The sequence below is a fragment of the Meira miltonrushii genome (genome assembly GCF_003144205.1).
Source record: "Meira miltonrushii strain MCA 3882 unplaced genomic scaffold FA14scaffold_5, whole genome shotgun sequence".
NCBI lineage: Eukaryota > Fungi > Basidiomycota > Exobasidiomycetes > Exobasidiales > Brachybasidiaceae > Meira > Meira miltonrushii.
Window position 1 is genome coordinate 833357 of NW_020289947.1, and position 16075 is coordinate 849431.

The 16075-nt window shown below is 39.8% G+C and overlaps 12 protein-coding genes across 12 annotated transcripts; 2 read left to right on the plus strand and 10 right to left on the minus strand.

The window, feature by feature from the left end:
* Positions 1-149: 149 nt before the first annotated feature.
* FA14DRAFT_165844 (glycoside hydrolase) lies at positions 150-2796 on the minus strand (the record flags this gene model as incomplete). The annotated part of the gene is made up of 3 exons (XM_025499981.1): positions 150-836; positions 894-2130; positions 2789-2796. 3 exons carry the CDS (start codon positions 2794-2796, stop codon positions 150-152), a joined length of 1932 nt encoding a protein of 643 aa, XP_025352511.1.
* A 152-nt stretch (positions 2797-2948) lies between these two features.
* Positions 2949-3370, plus strand: FA14DRAFT_175054 (thioredoxin-like protein; the record flags this gene model as incomplete). Its single annotated transcript, XM_025500572.1, has 2 exons — positions 2949-3224; positions 3299-3370. 2 exons carry the CDS (start codon positions 2949-2951, stop codon positions 3368-3370), a joined length of 348 nt encoding a protein of 115 aa, XP_025352512.1.
* Positions 3371-3690: 320 nt separating this feature from the next.
* Positions 3691-4167, plus strand: FA14DRAFT_182124 (uncharacterized protein; the record flags this gene model as incomplete). Its single annotated transcript, XM_025501175.1, has 1 exon — positions 3691-4167. One exon carries the CDS (start codon positions 3691-3693, stop codon positions 4165-4167), a length of 477 nt encoding a protein of 158 aa, XP_025352513.1.
* Positions 4168-4357: 190 nt separating this feature from the next.
* On the minus strand, positions 4358-6537 carry FA14DRAFT_162420 (uncharacterized protein). Its single transcript, XM_025499598.1, has one exon. The coding sequence runs from the start codon at positions 6502-6504 to the stop codon at positions 4426-4428; it is 2079 nt and encodes a 692-aa protein (XP_025352514.1). The 5' UTR covers positions 6505-6537; the 3' UTR covers positions 4358-4425.
* A 117-nt stretch (positions 6538-6654) lies between these two features.
* On the minus strand, positions 6655-7074 carry FA14DRAFT_158145 (uncharacterized protein; the record flags this gene model as incomplete). The annotated part of the gene is made up of 1 exon (XM_025497936.1): positions 6655-7074. One exon carries the CDS (start codon positions 7072-7074, stop codon positions 6655-6657), a length of 420 nt encoding a protein of 139 aa, XP_025352515.1.
* A 488-nt stretch (positions 7075-7562) lies between these two features.
* FA14DRAFT_158146 (uncharacterized protein) lies at positions 7563-8006 on the minus strand (the record flags this gene model as incomplete). The annotated part of the gene is made up of 1 exon (XM_025497937.1): positions 7563-8006. One exon carries the CDS (start codon positions 8004-8006, stop codon positions 7563-7565), a length of 444 nt encoding a protein of 147 aa, XP_025352516.1.
* Positions 8007-9573: 1567 nt separating this feature from the next.
* Positions 9574-10011, minus strand: FA14DRAFT_158147 (uncharacterized protein; the record flags this gene model as incomplete). Its single annotated transcript, XM_025497938.1, has 1 exon — positions 9574-10011. The coding sequence occupies one exon, from the start codon at positions 10009-10011 to the stop codon at positions 9574-9576; it is 438 nt and encodes a 145-aa protein (XP_025352517.1).
* Positions 10012-10465: 454 nt separating this feature from the next.
* FA14DRAFT_158148 (uncharacterized protein) lies at positions 10466-10879 on the minus strand (the record flags this gene model as incomplete). The annotated part of the gene is made up of 1 exon (XM_025497939.1): positions 10466-10879. The coding sequence occupies one exon, from the start codon at positions 10877-10879 to the stop codon at positions 10466-10468; it is 414 nt and encodes a 137-aa protein (XP_025352518.1).
* A 570-nt stretch (positions 10880-11449) lies between these two features.
* FA14DRAFT_158149 (uncharacterized protein) lies at positions 11450-11872 on the minus strand (the record flags this gene model as incomplete). The annotated part of the gene is made up of 1 exon (XM_025497940.1): positions 11450-11872. One exon carries the CDS (start codon positions 11870-11872, stop codon positions 11450-11452), a length of 423 nt encoding a protein of 140 aa, XP_025352519.1.
* A 458-nt stretch (positions 11873-12330) lies between these two features.
* FA14DRAFT_182130 (uncharacterized protein) lies at positions 12331-13324 on the minus strand (the record flags this gene model as incomplete). Its single annotated transcript, XM_025501176.1, has 3 exons — positions 12331-12706; positions 12786-12891; positions 12967-13324. 3 exons carry the CDS (start codon positions 13322-13324, stop codon positions 12331-12333), a joined length of 840 nt encoding a protein of 279 aa, XP_025352520.1.
* Positions 13325-13550: 226 nt separating this feature from the next.
* Positions 13551-13976, minus strand: FA14DRAFT_158151 (uncharacterized protein; the record flags this gene model as incomplete). The annotated part of the gene is made up of 1 exon (XM_025497941.1): positions 13551-13976. The coding sequence occupies one exon, from the start codon at positions 13974-13976 to the stop codon at positions 13551-13553; it is 426 nt and encodes a 141-aa protein (XP_025352521.1).
* Positions 13977-15129: 1153 nt separating this feature from the next.
* FA14DRAFT_186007 (uncharacterized protein) lies at positions 15130-15680 on the minus strand (the record flags this gene model as incomplete). Its single annotated transcript, XM_025501492.1, has 1 exon — positions 15130-15680. Exon 1 carries the CDS (start codon positions 15544-15546, stop codon positions 15130-15132), a length of 417 nt encoding a protein of 138 aa, XP_025352522.1. The 5' UTR covers positions 15547-15680.
* Positions 15681-16075: the final 395 nt, after the last annotated feature.

Below are 16075 nucleotides of genomic sequence, written 5' to 3' on the forward strand. Positions count from 1 at the left end.
AACAAGAGATGAGCTATAGCTTGAGCATAATAGATTTTGTTCATGTTCACCTTTAAGCACTCCTTCACACTACTACTTTCTCCCTCTGAACGTTCTGTATCTGATCTTTTAACGAAATGCATGTGTTTTATCAATGAAAATGTCCTACATTAAGAAAGAAGTGCCAAAGTGACCGAAAGTAAACCTACAAAGATCATAAAGAATGCAACGGAAGTAGGAGGTGAATGTCTTGGTGTTGGATTGGCAGCATTTGTGCCACGAGTGCCCAGAACAGCATCTACGCCCTTGAAATTCTGACATAAGATCGCTTGTGGTCTTCCATTATCACCACGTGTGGTGAATGCCGTTCCAATCAAAATTTCATCATCCGCACATGTTGCCGCTGTTGCATTCAAGCCGAACCACTGACCACGATCATCGGCTACGTCTGTTTGCTTCCCGAAATATATTGTCCTTAGTCCAATCTTTGACGTGCTAGCATTCATTCCGTTAACGATTGCGGAAGGATCTTTGGAGTTCTGTGCACAAATGATTGATTCCATCTTTCCTTCTTCTGAGAAAGAATATCCGATCATATGTTTCCCAGTTGAGCATTGAAATTTGGTCAATTTTGGTGCCCAATCAGGTGAACGTGAAGATGGTTTTTCTGTTGTTATAACTGTATATCCCCCATCTTTTGCATCCCACAGGTTTCTTCCGATTTTCGCATCAGTACATAAACCTGATGGACTTTCTTCGTGACTGAGACCATGAAGTCGTAATCCGTCCGGACATGAAGCACGTACAAGTCCAGGTTGTGATAGTGTTGCATCTTCGTTGTATAGTCGATTACTCTGCTGTACATTTCCTTGTGCGGTGAATAATTGTACATAAGAAGCGGGTAATTGACGAACAATTCCAGAAAACGTCGAGGCATCACTACCATTTACAATCTTTGAAAAGTCGTCCAACCGCCAATCACCCGGATCTAAGATTGACAACCTTTGTGCGTTTGCGTCAAACATATTCATCGCCCAACCATCTCCATGTCCATCTTCCATCCAACCAAGCAAAGGCCAAATGGCAAAATCAGCATCATATTTTTCCAATAAATTTGTAAATTTTTTCCACCACCATCGATCTTTGTTCAGGTAATCCGTTCTTCCTGCACTACCGAATTCGGAAATCCAAACAGGAGCAGAATAATGCTTTTGCGTTTCGTTTGAGACATAGAAAGCTAAAGTGCGCATGGTGGAATCCAAGACACTGGCTGATAGATCTCTGTAGAGTGGATCATCCGTTCCCAGATCAGGTCCTCCTCCTGTAGCGTTTGGACCGGTGTAGGAGTAAAAGTGCGAAGAGTACACAAGCTTGTCCAAGACGGGCAAAGAGTGTGATAGCTGTCCTACAGGCTGTAATTCTGGTCTGTAATGTTGTGTGTACTTTGTTGGAATTCCAACAAAATTGATTCCTTCAACGATGATTAACATTTGCGAATTTGCTTCCCGTAAAATTCTCGTTCCTGCCGTTTGAGATGCATTCCACCAATCTGTAAATGTTCCTGAACCCCAAGTTGGATCAGCCAAGAAATCACGACGAACTTCATTGTACAACTCTGCTCCAACAACTCTACTGTTGTTTTGATAACGTTTTGCCATGAATACCCAATCATCTTGCCATTGAATATCAGTTTGAGCGCCATTCCAACGTGCATTCACATCAACGCCACAACACCAAATACTTTTCACTGTATGATTGTTCAAGATTACTGCCAATCCTCTTTTTGTGAGAGCTTTAATGCATGCATCAAAGATTTCCAAAGGTGTCATTCCTCTGAATTGTGGATTTGCACGTAAAGCATCATCAGGTGGCGGTGTAGTTGAATGAATCATTTCGTTTGAAAACGGTAAGCGAATCGTAGTGATTCCCAAATCAATAAAAGATTGTACAATTTCATCAATCGGAACACGATCTAAACAAAGTGGTGTTTGAAATGCCACTTCACCGGCATGATGATTATCAGGATCATTTATATCTCCCTTGCCTAAATATGTTCCTGAAGCACCATGCCAATTTCCACCGATGAGCTTGAATCGCTTACCGTTTGCGTCAACTATATATCGCCCTCTCGTACTTAGCGGAGGCGTCCAGCTGTTGGTCAAATCATCCGCTGTCAATTTGGTCGTAGGGGCATCGCCTACGTTCTTATCAACAGAAGGAGTTGTGAATGGTATTTGTGTGATGTGAACGGGAAGTGAGCCTGAAGATGTTGGTGTTTTCAGGACTTCTTCATTCGCGACAATTGATTCTTGACTTAGTGCTGGCCATTGACGACTATTTGATACCGTTGAGGCGGCTGCCAGAATGAAAAGCCAAGTTGGTAGCCTCATTCTAGACTTGCTTTTTTATGTGATTATGGAGTGATACATCTGGCTATAAAGGTGTAGCTTTGAATAGAATGGATGTGTATGGGAGAAAGTACCAATTTAGTAAACCACCCCCGGAATTGTCATACGATAATTAAAAGTCCGACAGATTGATTCTCTCCACATTAACGATAAGTATTGTTCTTCTTGTACGTACAAACAACAATTCATTCATCAACGGCAGATTGGCTTACAAGATGTATAATAGCCAGGGGTGCAAGATTAAGCATTCAATTTGAAAGAAGGACAAAGCTCTTGCCGAAATTAAGGGGGATCATGTGGTCAACGTATGCATTGTAAAAAGGGTTAAAGCTGTGAAGAGTCAAACGCTGCTCTGCGCACGTTCACATTAGAAGCAAAGCAATTGATGAATTGATTTTGACAAGGCCATTGTTAGCGTGATGCAAATTGGAAGCCACACACACATGCATCGGATTTAATGTGCAAGTTTGGCACGGACCAGAAGAAAACCTAAAATCCGTGCAATACACTTCTGGCTGAACAACTTCACACGACCATTTCGACTATCATCCAAAATCAAAGATGACTTGGTCAGTCGTTGATGACGAAACAGCTCTTAAGCTAAGAGAACAAAAAGGAACACATCTCATCCTCTTCTTTGCTTCAGGCGATCCTCCTTGGTGTCCTGATTGCAGAGATGTTGATCCAACGATCAGAAAAGTGTTTGATAACAATTCCAGTCCAACATTAAACGTTGTCAAAGTTGGTGATAGACCAACATGGAAAGATCCATCAAATAAATGGAGATCAGAACCCTACAGAGTAAGCGAAATTCCAACTTTGATTCAATTGGTTGATGTGAGTACTAGCGGTAAAAGAATTGTATTTACCAAATTCATGCTGATCAAACCTCTCACTTACCTCTCATCCAGGGAAAAGAGAAGAAGCGATTATTGCAAGCTGACCTAGAGTCAGAGGAGAAGTTACGAGAATTGATCCAGTGATGTGCATATTGTGGTATTGGTGCAATGCGATTAAATTTTAAGTACAAATCAAGATCAAGCATCATCCTTCAATGACAAAATAAGCATGAATTACACAAAGAATTTTGAACGCAGAACATTGACTGAAATTTTGTGTAGGAGACAGGATCATCAATCGTTGCCATTGTACACAGACACAGGCAAACCTTTAACTAGCTCCGATTGCCCGGTTGCAATAAACATAGGAAAAAGTTATGCTGTGCTATTTGACCTTACACAACAGTTGAATAAGCCTTTAAAAGGAGTGATATGATGGTTCATTGGCTTTGCTTCTTGTCACAATGCTTGATTTCGCTACAAGTCCTGTGCTGGAGAATACGACAGAATCAAGCGAAATGAAGTATTTCAATGTTCTCGTTTTGTTGGTATTCATGCTTAATGTATATGTTGATGGCTCACCTATGGATAAGCAAAAGAAGGTTAAGCCCGATACGGCCGATTATGTTACTGTTCCGTCTGATCAAATTGCAAATCATAAAAGCAGCGAAAAACTTTTAGCTTCAGCTTCAATGAGAGATGTAACGTTTCACAGTGATGAAAGCGCAAGAATGCATCGTTTTCATCCTGGACAACTTTATCATTCATACAAAATCAAAAGGGCAAATAAAAATTTGAATAGTCATCTTTCAAATTTGAAAGAAATTGATTCTGCACAAGCGATTGGTTCTTTGAAAGTGGCGATTAACCCAAAGAAGAAGAATAGTGTCTATATGGCGGTTCCAGATAAAGCAAATGAAGAGAGCAATCATTCATCATGAAAAAAGTTTGAGGTCTAATCCTCAAGTTTCTATAAGCATCAAACGCTTCTTTTTATGCTTTGCTTTCACCTTTATTGGTTAGAATCAGCCTCCTCAAAAACAAATTTCACTTTCTATGTTTCTCGATTTCCTTTCATGACGTGAACTTAACGCTTTTTTCCTGAGAACACCGCGAGAGTCAAATAAATGATGTCTTTTTCTTGATATTGATACAATATGATTACAGTACAAGTACAAATGAGGGTATTCCCAAGAGAATCACTCTTCAATGACAGATTCAGCATAACTGTCAAATATACCTTTAAACGCTTGTGTTTCTTCCGTTTCAATTTCATCTGAATTTGCACACTTTTTCCAATCTGCTCGATCAGGAAACCCTAAAAAGTTTGCTAATGTCTCTCGTGGAAATTGTAGGTAAAATCGTAATCCCTGCGGTAATAGCATCAACCAAGTTTTGTCATCCAAATCCAATCGAAAATAATCAGCCTGTTTCCTTCTTTGTGAGACATCATCACTGATTTTCAGCAATTGTTGCACTTCGCTTGTATTTTCAATCATCTCATAGCCATACTTTTTGGCTGCTTGTCGAAAGTATGCTTCTAGTGCTCCATTCTTGCATAATTTGCTTGGAATAGGCACTGCTTGACATTGCATATGACCTGCTCGAGATCCAACTGTTCTACAAATTTCCCACGATACCATCGTTGCGTCACAAGAAGAATAAGCCTTCCTCAAAGCTGTTCTCCATGCATTCATTTCATCTGCAATCGGTCTTGCAACAGCTGGATCAGGATGTCCAAGAACGGAAGGGATATGTTCAATCGGTACGATCAGCACATGTCCACCTCCAGGCACTGTCGAACGATCTTTTGTACTGATAGGTAATTGTCCTTTTGGCATGGCAACATAGCATTCCGTTCCGATTGCAACGATTAAATGTTTTGCACATTGCGGGTTGCTTAAACAGAACCAACAATCTTCAGGTCCTACCGGGAAAATTTTGGTTGGCTTATCGGGTAAAGGTCCTTTTGGCTTATTCGGAAGACCAGCGGCGTTACTTGCCCCATTTTGTCTATCAGATCTTTGCTGTTTCTTCGGACGTGCTTTCCCGTTTTCTGCCCATCTATAGTTCTGCCCTGACTGCATATCATCCTCAATTTCTTTCCGTTTGGCCTTGTCGCAAGGTCTAGATGTAGATGTTGAACTTTCACCTAGCGAGAAGGGATTCAAAGTCGTCCCAGCAGGTTCCTTGTTGGGTACCGCTTTGTCTGCATTACTAGCCGGTACCAGATTCAATGCCATGAACCATCTCTCTTTCTTCTCATTAGCAAATCGCGCTAGAGAGATGAATCGAGTTACATTACACAAAGGATGTGAAGGCGATTGATTTCTGAACGGTTCCCTTTCCCAAAATGCTCCAATTTTACGCAATTGCGTTCCTTCTTCAGTTCCATCTAATCCTACAATCCCGAATGCATCTTCACTTTCTGGACTTCCACACGATCCAGGTGCCAACGCGAAATGATACCTCGGCTGACCATACGAGATCAATTTTGCCAAAATTGGCGCACCCCAAACTCTACTGGTGGGATTTGGAAACTTTTCCGGATTGGAAAACATGGTTATATTGCTCGGCCATGCATTCGTAAGAAGGATATCGATCGGTGGCTTTCTTGTTGCTTCACTTTGCTTTTGGAGTATGTCTGTCCGTTTTGCCATTTGTGCTCGAGCTGCAGCTAATGTCGTAGGTTCGCCTTCATCTTGTGCTACATCGGCAAGTACACTCGGCTGTTGAAATGATGGATACGATAAAAGTCGTTCGACGGATGTAGATGAAATGAAAGGGCTCTTCAAACCTTCTTCCACACTTTCCTCCACGCCAATGCTATCCTGCCATCTTTGATGATCGTAGCAACCACCCAAGACGGCAACCCGTAAGCCTTTGCTGTTAGGAACATTGACTATGCCTTCTTTGCCTAGAAAGTATAGTGACTCGTTCAGCTTGATTGCCTGTTCGTCAGATGAAGCGGATGTTGTGTTATTCAAGCAGCCTTTTTCAATGATTGCTGCTTGTATGATTGGATGTATCGGAGATGGCTGGTGAGCAAAGTAAATCGGAATAGGCGATGGAAGAGTACCATTCAGTAGCCCTATTTCCTCTTCTGACAATTCATCTCCTTCAGAGTAAGGTCGAAAAAGATCACCCAGCACTAACAATGCATCAAAAGGTCCGTATTTCGTATTTATAGCTGTAATCTTCCCAATCAATTCTCCTATACGACCGCAAGCGGGTCCAACAGTCAAAACTTTTACCGGTTTACCATCTTGCACCACCATTTCGTTTTGATTGAAAAGATGAGAAGAAAGAAAGAAGATTTGACAAGCAAGCGTGTTCAACTTAAGACGCGTCTCAGCCAAAAGATGAAATATATATAACATACATGCAACATCAATTCTTACCCACCATCATAGTAAAGGCTATTGTGTCTACTCAGGATTTCCAGTGTTTTGATCCGGATGAGTACTCCTATATTCCCATCTTTTACCGCTTGCGCTCTTGCTTACTAAAGCTTTACCACCTGTATGAGCGATTGCGCTTAATTTGATCATATTGTCTTGGTGTAATCGACCTTGATTTTGTATAGATTTCACTTTGAACCGGTCATAAATTCGTGTAGGATTCAAAACAGACTTATGAATTAAACCCCATTCATGTTTGTCCAGAGGTTGTGCGATTTTATGGTATAAATCTTCTTCTTCACGTTGATGACTTCTGGCCTCAGCTGGAGTCAGGGAAAAAAGTCTTGCAGGCTCTTTATTCAATCTTTTCGTCGTCTCTGCCGGAGCTGAACTGATCGTATAAGTAAAGTACAGCTGCGTAAGGAGAACTAGTAGAACTCGAACCATAATGAGAAGAATTGGTCGAGATGAGGGAAATGCAGATAGAAGAAAAAATTTTGCGTTTTTTATATTTTGCAATACGTAAGTCACTTCCTTCAATTATTACTACACAATGATCACATCTTCACCGCAGAGGTTGCATTTCGGTGCTTTGTTCGTAAAAGAGCACCCGAAAACAGATAAGTGTATTACACAAACATGAGTCAGTTCATACACGACTTTGATGATTCATACTCAAAACCTGCAGGTCCACAAAAGTAGCCCTTTCGGGGCAATATTAAACAAGCAAGTATGCATCCAGTGAGATGAATCCATCAGCTCAGTGAGTAACAAAGTTGTTGATATTGTTCACAATATTTTCAAGCTTGAAAAGTCAAAATATAACAGAATTCAGGAAAAAAGAAAAAAAATCTAAATGATGTGAAAGAAGAAAACAACAGAGAGGAAAATAAATCACCCCATATATAAGATTACTCTGCCACGACTAGCTATTTTCAATGAACAGCATGATAGACATCATTTCGGCCAGATTCGGATCGTGTGATTGCCATTTTACCATTAGTTTTAGCTTGAATAACTTGGCCTTCATTATGCTTTGCATAGTGTTGATCTCTTTGAGCATTTATCACAGCTTGTGGATCCTTACCCCATGCCTTATTTTCTGCTGCAACAGCCTCTGTTTTCTTATTTTGAATTGATTTACTATACTTTTTCTTATTCTCCAACGTCATTTCAACGTGTTGAACCACTTTGTCTGCAGGAGGATGCGGTGCAATATTTGGTTCGCTCTGAGTGAAATGTTTACTTCCTGCCGAACTGGATGCTGCCGATTTTGCGGGTACTGCTTTCTTCCTACCGAAATACTTGCCAAGAGGCATTGCGTCAATGAGAGTCATGAGAGTGATCACAATCAGTAAGAAAAAGTAAAAAGCCTTCATGGTAAAGTTGAATTCTAGCCTGCTAGAAGGAAAATGAATAGACGAATCTTGATCGAAGATTTGACGTTTACACGAATGAAGGGCTGTTTGCATCGAGAGATTTTCAAAGATATTTATATCATCAGATGGAAACTTTTCTTTCCCCAAAAGCATCACATTAAAGCCGCATTGAAACTTAAGACATCGCCCCAATTCAGCATAGCGGGCGGGGCAGACTTTCATTAAATGCTTGGTAAGGCGTAAGAACGCAAACCTAAATAGATCCTCCTTGATGATAGAGTTACGTTCATGCAATATCAGACATTTTACTGTTGGGGCAGCTCTTTGTAAGCTGATCGGGCCTTTTGCGTATAGCAATAGCTTTAGCCGCGAGAGCACTTGAACGCCGCAGCCTAGTTATTTTAATAGATAGGTAGAGAGATAATCATTTTAAGTATATCAATTTCAAATCTCAACTCACCAAGCGCCGAGGTTCGCCTTCATGCAGTCACAGCATACATAATTGTACGCATTGTACCTTACTCTGCCACTCGTAGGAACGTCCCGCAGCACGGGGACCACACAAAGCTAACACTGGTCCATTCGGTTAGTTATATCCAGCAATTGCAGGAAGAAGAGAAAGTAATTGCTTGCTAGATGCTAAAATATTAATAAAATGACGAAAAACGGGATCATTCGGAAGCACATTTTTCGAAAGATATGTCATATGTGATGAACGGGTAAATATATAAGAGAATGAATCAAGAAGACTAGATTCATTACGAAAAAGAAAGAAAACATAATGATAATATGAATATGAATGCATGTACGTTCTATCAATCTGCAAGCTAATCATTCTTTGGCTTGAAAACAGGCGTATACGAAAATCTTTTTCCGCTTTCACTCTTGTCTAAAATGACATGACCGCCAGATTGAACGATTTTGCCTAAGTTATTAAAATTGATCCTATGCAAATTACTTTTATTTTCTTGTGCTTTGATTTGATGCTTGTCAATCAAGCGTGTAGGGTCAAATGATAATTTACGATTCATCGCACTTCTTTGCTGCTCAGCAGGTTTTACAAGCTTTTCGTACGATGTGATTTCATCCATTCGACGATCATGTACCTGTTGTGAACTCATATGAATCAGTCGCGGATACTGTTCATTCGCTGGTAATGATTGAGTAATCGAGAATAAAAGGAAGACAGAAAGGGTAAAGTAGAATTGGAACATTGTATGCTTCCTGTGGGTAAGTAGACCCTTGGAAAAGATCAAGTATTGGCCTTTTTATATGTTCATACTTTTCATTTTCCATGCACAATCAGAGGGGCTTTCAATGTGGAAAATCATGCCAGATATTCCTTCACTGCATTTGCATGTTGGTAAGCCTAACTTTCGGGGCATTTGCTAAACAACAAAACATACATTGAAATACAAACTCTATCACACTTCAATACAGTATTGTTGATCAAAAGAGAACATAATATTGAAGGAAAGAAAGACAAAACAAATTCAACGTCACAAGAGTCTAGAAAGTAGCGGGAAAGAAAAAAAAGCAAGAAGAATGTCATCACATTTACGTTCCATCAACTTGCACTCTCAGCCAGTTGGTGTGGGACAACGTTTGTGTAGGATAATCGTTTTCCGCTTTTGCTCTTTCCTAAAGTAGCAGTACCGCCAGTTTCTAAAATCTTCCTTAAATTAGTATAATTATCTTTGTGCAACTTGTTCTTCTTTTCCTGTTTCATGATATGGTATTTATCAATGATACGTGTAGGGTTAAAACTTGATTTTTGGTGCATTTTTGCTCTTCGTTCTGCGACAGGAAGCATAATTCTGCCAGATGCTGTAATTTCATCAAGTCGACGATCTTTTACCTCTTCCGCACTCAAGATAATCTTTCGCGGAAATGTTTGATTATCTTTCGTCTCTTCTCCTGCAGGTTTCGAATGAGTAGAGGAGATAAGGATGAATGCAAGTAGGAAAAGGAAGAGTCGAAACATTGTGTGCTTCCCGTTACACATTTGAACTGATGCTACCAGATGTAATCTGAAAGTAGAGATGTGCTCGTACAAATGAGGAAATTCGACGTTTTATAATTTGCAATTCTTTTTCTTTACACAAAAGAAGGGGCTTGAGCAAATGGATGAAAAATGTTCCTCACTGCTTTCTCATTTCCGAAAGGCTAGCTTTCGGGGCAGATGTTGAACAAGAAAGTATGCTTGTTTCGCGGCTGAGCTCAACATAGTATATCAAAAGAACACAGTATTAACAAAGAATATCAAAATTCCAAAAAAAATGAGGATATACACTATGAGTAAGTGAAAGGCGTAATGCCCGTATGTACGGTCTTTCAACTTGCATTCTTAGCCGGTTGATGTGGCCTTACATTTGTGTACGTCAATCGTTTAAAGCAGCACAATACACATCTGTAAGGGTGCTACTGTCGCCGGGAGCTGGAGCATCAGTTGCCTCTGCTCAAGGACTTGAATCTCTTGACTTAGAGAATGGACTAGCATTGCTATACTCGTATCTTTTTCCACTTGCACTTCTTCCTAAATCAATTGTACCCCCATTATGACGAAGCGTGTACAGTTGATCTATATTATTTTCATGTATTTCCAACTTTGGTTTAAGTTTAGCCTTCATCTTCTTGTTATGTGAACGTGTTGGATTGACCTTTGATTTTACGTATACACCATTAGCATGCTTGTTGTACTGACTTTGTACTGGTGAACCGGACGCAATCTCGTTGAAAGCGTGTTGATGAGCTTGTGCAGGTGAAAGCGTGATCTGTCTTGGAGTCTCTTTTTTAACATTCTTGGTTTGAAGGAATCCACCGTGAACAGCATAAATCAAAAAGAAGAATAGGTGAAAGAGTTTCAAGATCATTGTTGTAGCTCTCGGTAGGATCAGATATAGGCTAGATTCAATTGACCCGGAAGGTGGTGAGTGAGAGGATAGTTATGAGAATGTATATACAGTGTTTTATAGCTTTGCCGTAAGATACTTTTACATTTTTTTTTGTTTCACTGCCCCTTTGCGTATTGTTTGTGTACGCAGACATGTAATTCATATCACCATACAAAGCGGTGTTCATGAAAGCAGGGGTTTAGCACTGGTTATCTTTAATTTTGCAGTGAACTGAATAAGACTTGCGTACTTCCAGGATCAATTAATACGTAAAATCATTTTGTGCTACATAGTACGCACAATTCGAAACTCGGCACTCAACAGCTGACTTATTGATTGCCGAGAAATATACAATGAACGTCAAAGTTACAGTTTATTAAGATGCACTCTTGTAGCATGCTAGGCACGTCGATGAATCTTCATTGAAAGAAGTCCAACGAATCTCATATAAGACTGGAAATAAATTGATTATGGAAAGAAGCCGGCTGAAGTATGACATTATGATGAAAGTGAGGGAAACAAAAAGGTTTCAATTGTATTGATGGAAGATCAGACCATTTTCCGTTTAGATGGAGAAGTAGCTGGGCGACTTTTAGGCATGTGTTGATAGTATTCCTTTTTTGTGACAGCGGTGTAAAGATCTTTCTTACCACTTGGACTTTTCGTTAACTTTACCGCCCCGGTTACGTCGGCAAGACTTAATTGTTTCATATTCTTGACGTGTGAAAGAAATGTTTTATGCTCTTTTTTCACTTCGTTTTTGTGATATAGTTTCATAGGATCAATCCAAGTCAATCTGTCTCTTTCTTTGCTATGGTATACGTGATTTGTAGCTGCGGTCGAAGCCAAGCCTAACTCGGATATTTGTTGGGATTCGGCTTGATCTACTGTCATTAATTTATATCGCGGTGAATTAGCTTCAGCCTTCTTTTGCTTGGGCATAGGCATACCATGTACACATAAGTCGAGCATTGTTGCTAGCAGTGCCAAGTATAAACAATTCTTCATTGTACCAAGTAGACCCAAAAAAGCAAAGTATGAAGCCATCAAGGGCAAAGAATTTGTGTGGCAAGGAATGAAAGCAAAAGGAATTATTTTGCAGCTTTTCATGTACTCCAAGATAGTACTAAGGGCGATATTCAATGCATCGGGGCGATAGAATACACAGCAACTGTCAGTAAGACTTCTGTATGCAAAGTCGTCTTCCGGACTGTCACAGTGTAAGGATTCAAAGGGCTAGAATGATGGGGGGCTTCTGGAACTACATTATGGTCTGCATGTGTACAGAATACCTCATTGAGTAAGCTCTAATGACAAATTCGATTGTGTGCGGACGACTAATACAAGAAAAGAACGGATAAAGGCTGAAATTGAACGGAGGATAAGATAAAGATGTATCACCACTACTGATCAACTGGAAATGAAAAATATCAAGGAGTAGTAGGCTTATGTTGTTCGTTATAAAGATCCGAATTGACAGCTGTGATATGGTCTTTTCCGCTCTTAGTTTTTCCAAAACGGGCACAACCAGTTTTTTCAGCGCTTCCTAACTGTGTCAAGTTTCTGACATGCGCTGTTACCTGTTTATTTGCCTTGGTTTCTTGAATTTGATGATAGTATCGGGCAGGATTGATGCGCCATCTGGTGGATTTGTCGTATTTATGCTTCTGACGAGCTCGATTTGCATCTGCCAGCTTGCTTTCCTCACTTCTTGAATAGGTGCGAATAGCTTCTGGCGTTGCTGGCGTTGCAGGACCATCTTCAGATGGCTTAAACTTGGCTTTGATCTTTTCGAGGATTGGTGAACTGTAAGAGCAGGTGCTCAGCAGGAGAAGCGTCAACAAGAGATAAATGAAATGCATTTTTGAGAGCAAGAAAGTCTTACTGAAAGTACGAAGAATGCAACGATGGTGAAGGTGTGACAGGGAAAGCGGTGGCAGCTCGCAAGTTACACAAAATAAGAAAAGGAAAATCGAAATGCATGATAAAATCTGTCGGGGGCTTAAATGACTATTGTGTACTGCAGCGTTAAGCGAATTAATGATGATTTCTGGAAGGAATTTGACGATCTCTTAAAGTATATGCTTGATCCGTCGTGATAGCTTGATAATGACGTCCTTTGCCACTTGCGGTTCTTGACAGATAAATTGCACCAGAAGAACGCCTTTGGTCTGCTGCAGCTTTGCCTAATTCACGAAGATTTGTCCCGCTTGTATCACATTTTTTCACACCACAATAAATTTTGTAATAGTTATACAAACGTGTAGGATTGTACCAAGCTTTGTTTCGAGCACTTTCCCGATGAATGTCTATTTGGTTTAGGTGATGATGAAAAAGTTCTCTTTCAAACTTTGCATGTTGTTTTAGCCCATCGTCCGAAAGTTGAAGTACTTTTGAATCTTGCACGTCGCCATCTTGGAACATTGGGGTTCCAAGAGCATTGAAGAAAAGCGCAAAGAGGATGATGAATGATAGAGCAATGGATTTCATCATCAGGATCAAGTACGTTGAAATTTGGTCTTTACGAAAGTCTAGCTTGAGCAGATTGGAAGTATAGAGCAGTATTTCTGTGAAGTATATACAAGCTTAAATACATGCGATCGAGAAAGATTCGAAACTTAGCATCCAATTGCATACCGCAAAGGCAGTGTCAGTACTGCTTTTTCTTCGGTGGTAGATCAAATACATATTCAAAATCTGATAAAGGAGTAGTATGAGCTTCAATCGCTTTATACTTTTTTCTGTTGAACAGATACCCTGTTGAAACTTTTGCTTTACCTCCATACATGATGTTACTCAGCTCATTCTCATTTTTAGTGTGAAATTCTTTTTTGCGATTCAGTATTGAGATTTTCGCTTTGTCGTATAATCGAGTTGGATTGATTGGTTTTTTCGTTTTCATTTTGGATTCTTGAGATTCGATTGCACTTTGAGCTTCCTCTTTTTCATTTGCCTGTATTAGAAGGTGTTTGAGAACACCATCTCTGGAATATGTTTCTGTTTTTGCGCCGATTGGCCTGGCAGAAGTGGTACAGCAAGTTCCAAGTAAGAGCATCGCAAGTAAAAGTGTTTTCATTGTTTCTCACAACAATAAAGACTGCTACCGTATTTGTCAGATGTGAAAGATGAGTAAAAGAAATAGAACTTGCTGTTTATTTCTTTCTCCAAAGATTTAAATTGCTGTGGCCATTTCGGATGAAACAGTAGAACTGTCAAGTTATGACGGGGCATGAAGATTAAGTTTTATACAGCCCTTATTAGGAAATTTATTCAAGCTTTCTGAGGCTGTGACAAGGCTTATGATATAGGGCAATGTAGTAACGCAAGCCGCACAAATGCTTAAATGACTCTTTAGAAAAGTAGCATGACTTGCTGACAATGCCCTCAGTAGTCTTCGACCGAACATAAGAAAGGTCAGTATATACCAGACACCTTTAGCTGTTCTAATAATTCGGATAGATATTGGAATGAATCTGATAAGTATGAGAGAATAACAAGAGAAAGAGGTATGAAGCGAATATGATCAACCTATTGGATGTGTAAGCGCCTTATAAGAAGTGCGTTTACTGCCTTCACTTCTTGTAAAGCTGACTTTTCCTCCATGTGGCATTCTATTAAGTTCTTTGATGTTAGCTCGATGATTCTCAATAACTTTACTTGTTCCACCGTATACACTTTCTGCAACCATCTTTTTTTGCAGCTCTTTGCTTTTCAGTCTTGCTACTTCAGCTGCAGTCATATGTTTACGTTCCTCACTTCCTTTTTTACGAGAAATAGACTCACATCGTGTGATTGAAACACATAAGGGTACAAAAAAGATAAGAAGACAGTCTTACGCATCGTAACTACCGGATTAGTACGCAGATCTGATGCAGGAAAAGAAAATCGAATTGAAACAGAAATGTAATCCTTTATACTTTTCACAAAAGACGCCCTCTTAAAATCTAATCCATTGTACAACCCCTTATCCTACTGCTGTGTACCCAAAAGTGCAATCCGAGGGGCGGTGAGAAGTTATATTTACTATAACTGCGGCTAATGTCAATATCAGAGGCTGTGACCTTGCCTCAACAATAGTCTACGTATTATTCTCAGCACTGTATATTCAGCAGATGCGCTGTGAAAACAATTAAAACTCAAACAAGCAAATTTGCCAGACAAAAAATAGTTGGACAATTATGGCATTAGGTGATATGGAAAATGAAAGGAATGAAAGAAAGGGAAAATGATTATGAAGTAGAGCCTGGAATGGAAGACGAAGCTGGTGCTTTGACAACCTTGTACCTAGAGCGATTACCGCTTTCGCTCTTTCTTAATTGAACATGACCTCCATCAGGTATCTTTGCAAGCTCTTTAACATTTTTACGATGGCGATTTGCATAATTACGTTCTTCAACTTTGTTAGCCAAATAATATGAACGATCAACACTAAATCTACTTGATGCTTTATGTTTTGCGCTTGCTTCGCCTTCTTTGCTTACTGCTTCAATCATTGCTTCCTCTTCCGCCTTTTTATGACTAGCTACTTCTTCAGCAGTCAATGTTTTATGCTCGACACTTCCACCTCTGAAGGGAATTGGCTCACAGTGGGTAAACGAAATGAGCAAAAGTACAGAAAATACAATGAGAACGTATTTATGCATCATGACTGATGTAGCAAAAGTGGGTGTGTGATTACTAAAAAGAGATGATGACTGGGAGGGAAAAGATGAAAAAATACGCAGCTTTATACCTCTTGCAGAAGATGTGTTTTCTGTCAAAATTTTACTTCAATGCCCCTTATTCATAGCCTGTCTACATACGCACAAGTGTAGTTCAGAAAACTTGAAATGCTGTATACACAATGATCGCAGGGGGGGCTTATTGTCGCCCCAGTTGCTGTTTTTGCTCTGTTGTACACAAACACAAGACAAAGACAACTGTGTTGGTCAAGTACGATTTGCGTTTGCAAATGTCCGGAAGTGCAGAAAGTCAATGAATAATTTGATCATTCTATGTCTGGCAGACGTATTCATTTCCTCCCATCAATGACTTATGGATGAATTTATGAAAGAGTGAAGTACAAGTTCATCAAATGATCAACAGATGCGCTGATCGTCATCAAAATCCACTTCTCTGAATAGAGTGAAGCTTGACAGTAAGAGGAGAAATTTGCATGTGAAAGAAGAAGCAAGA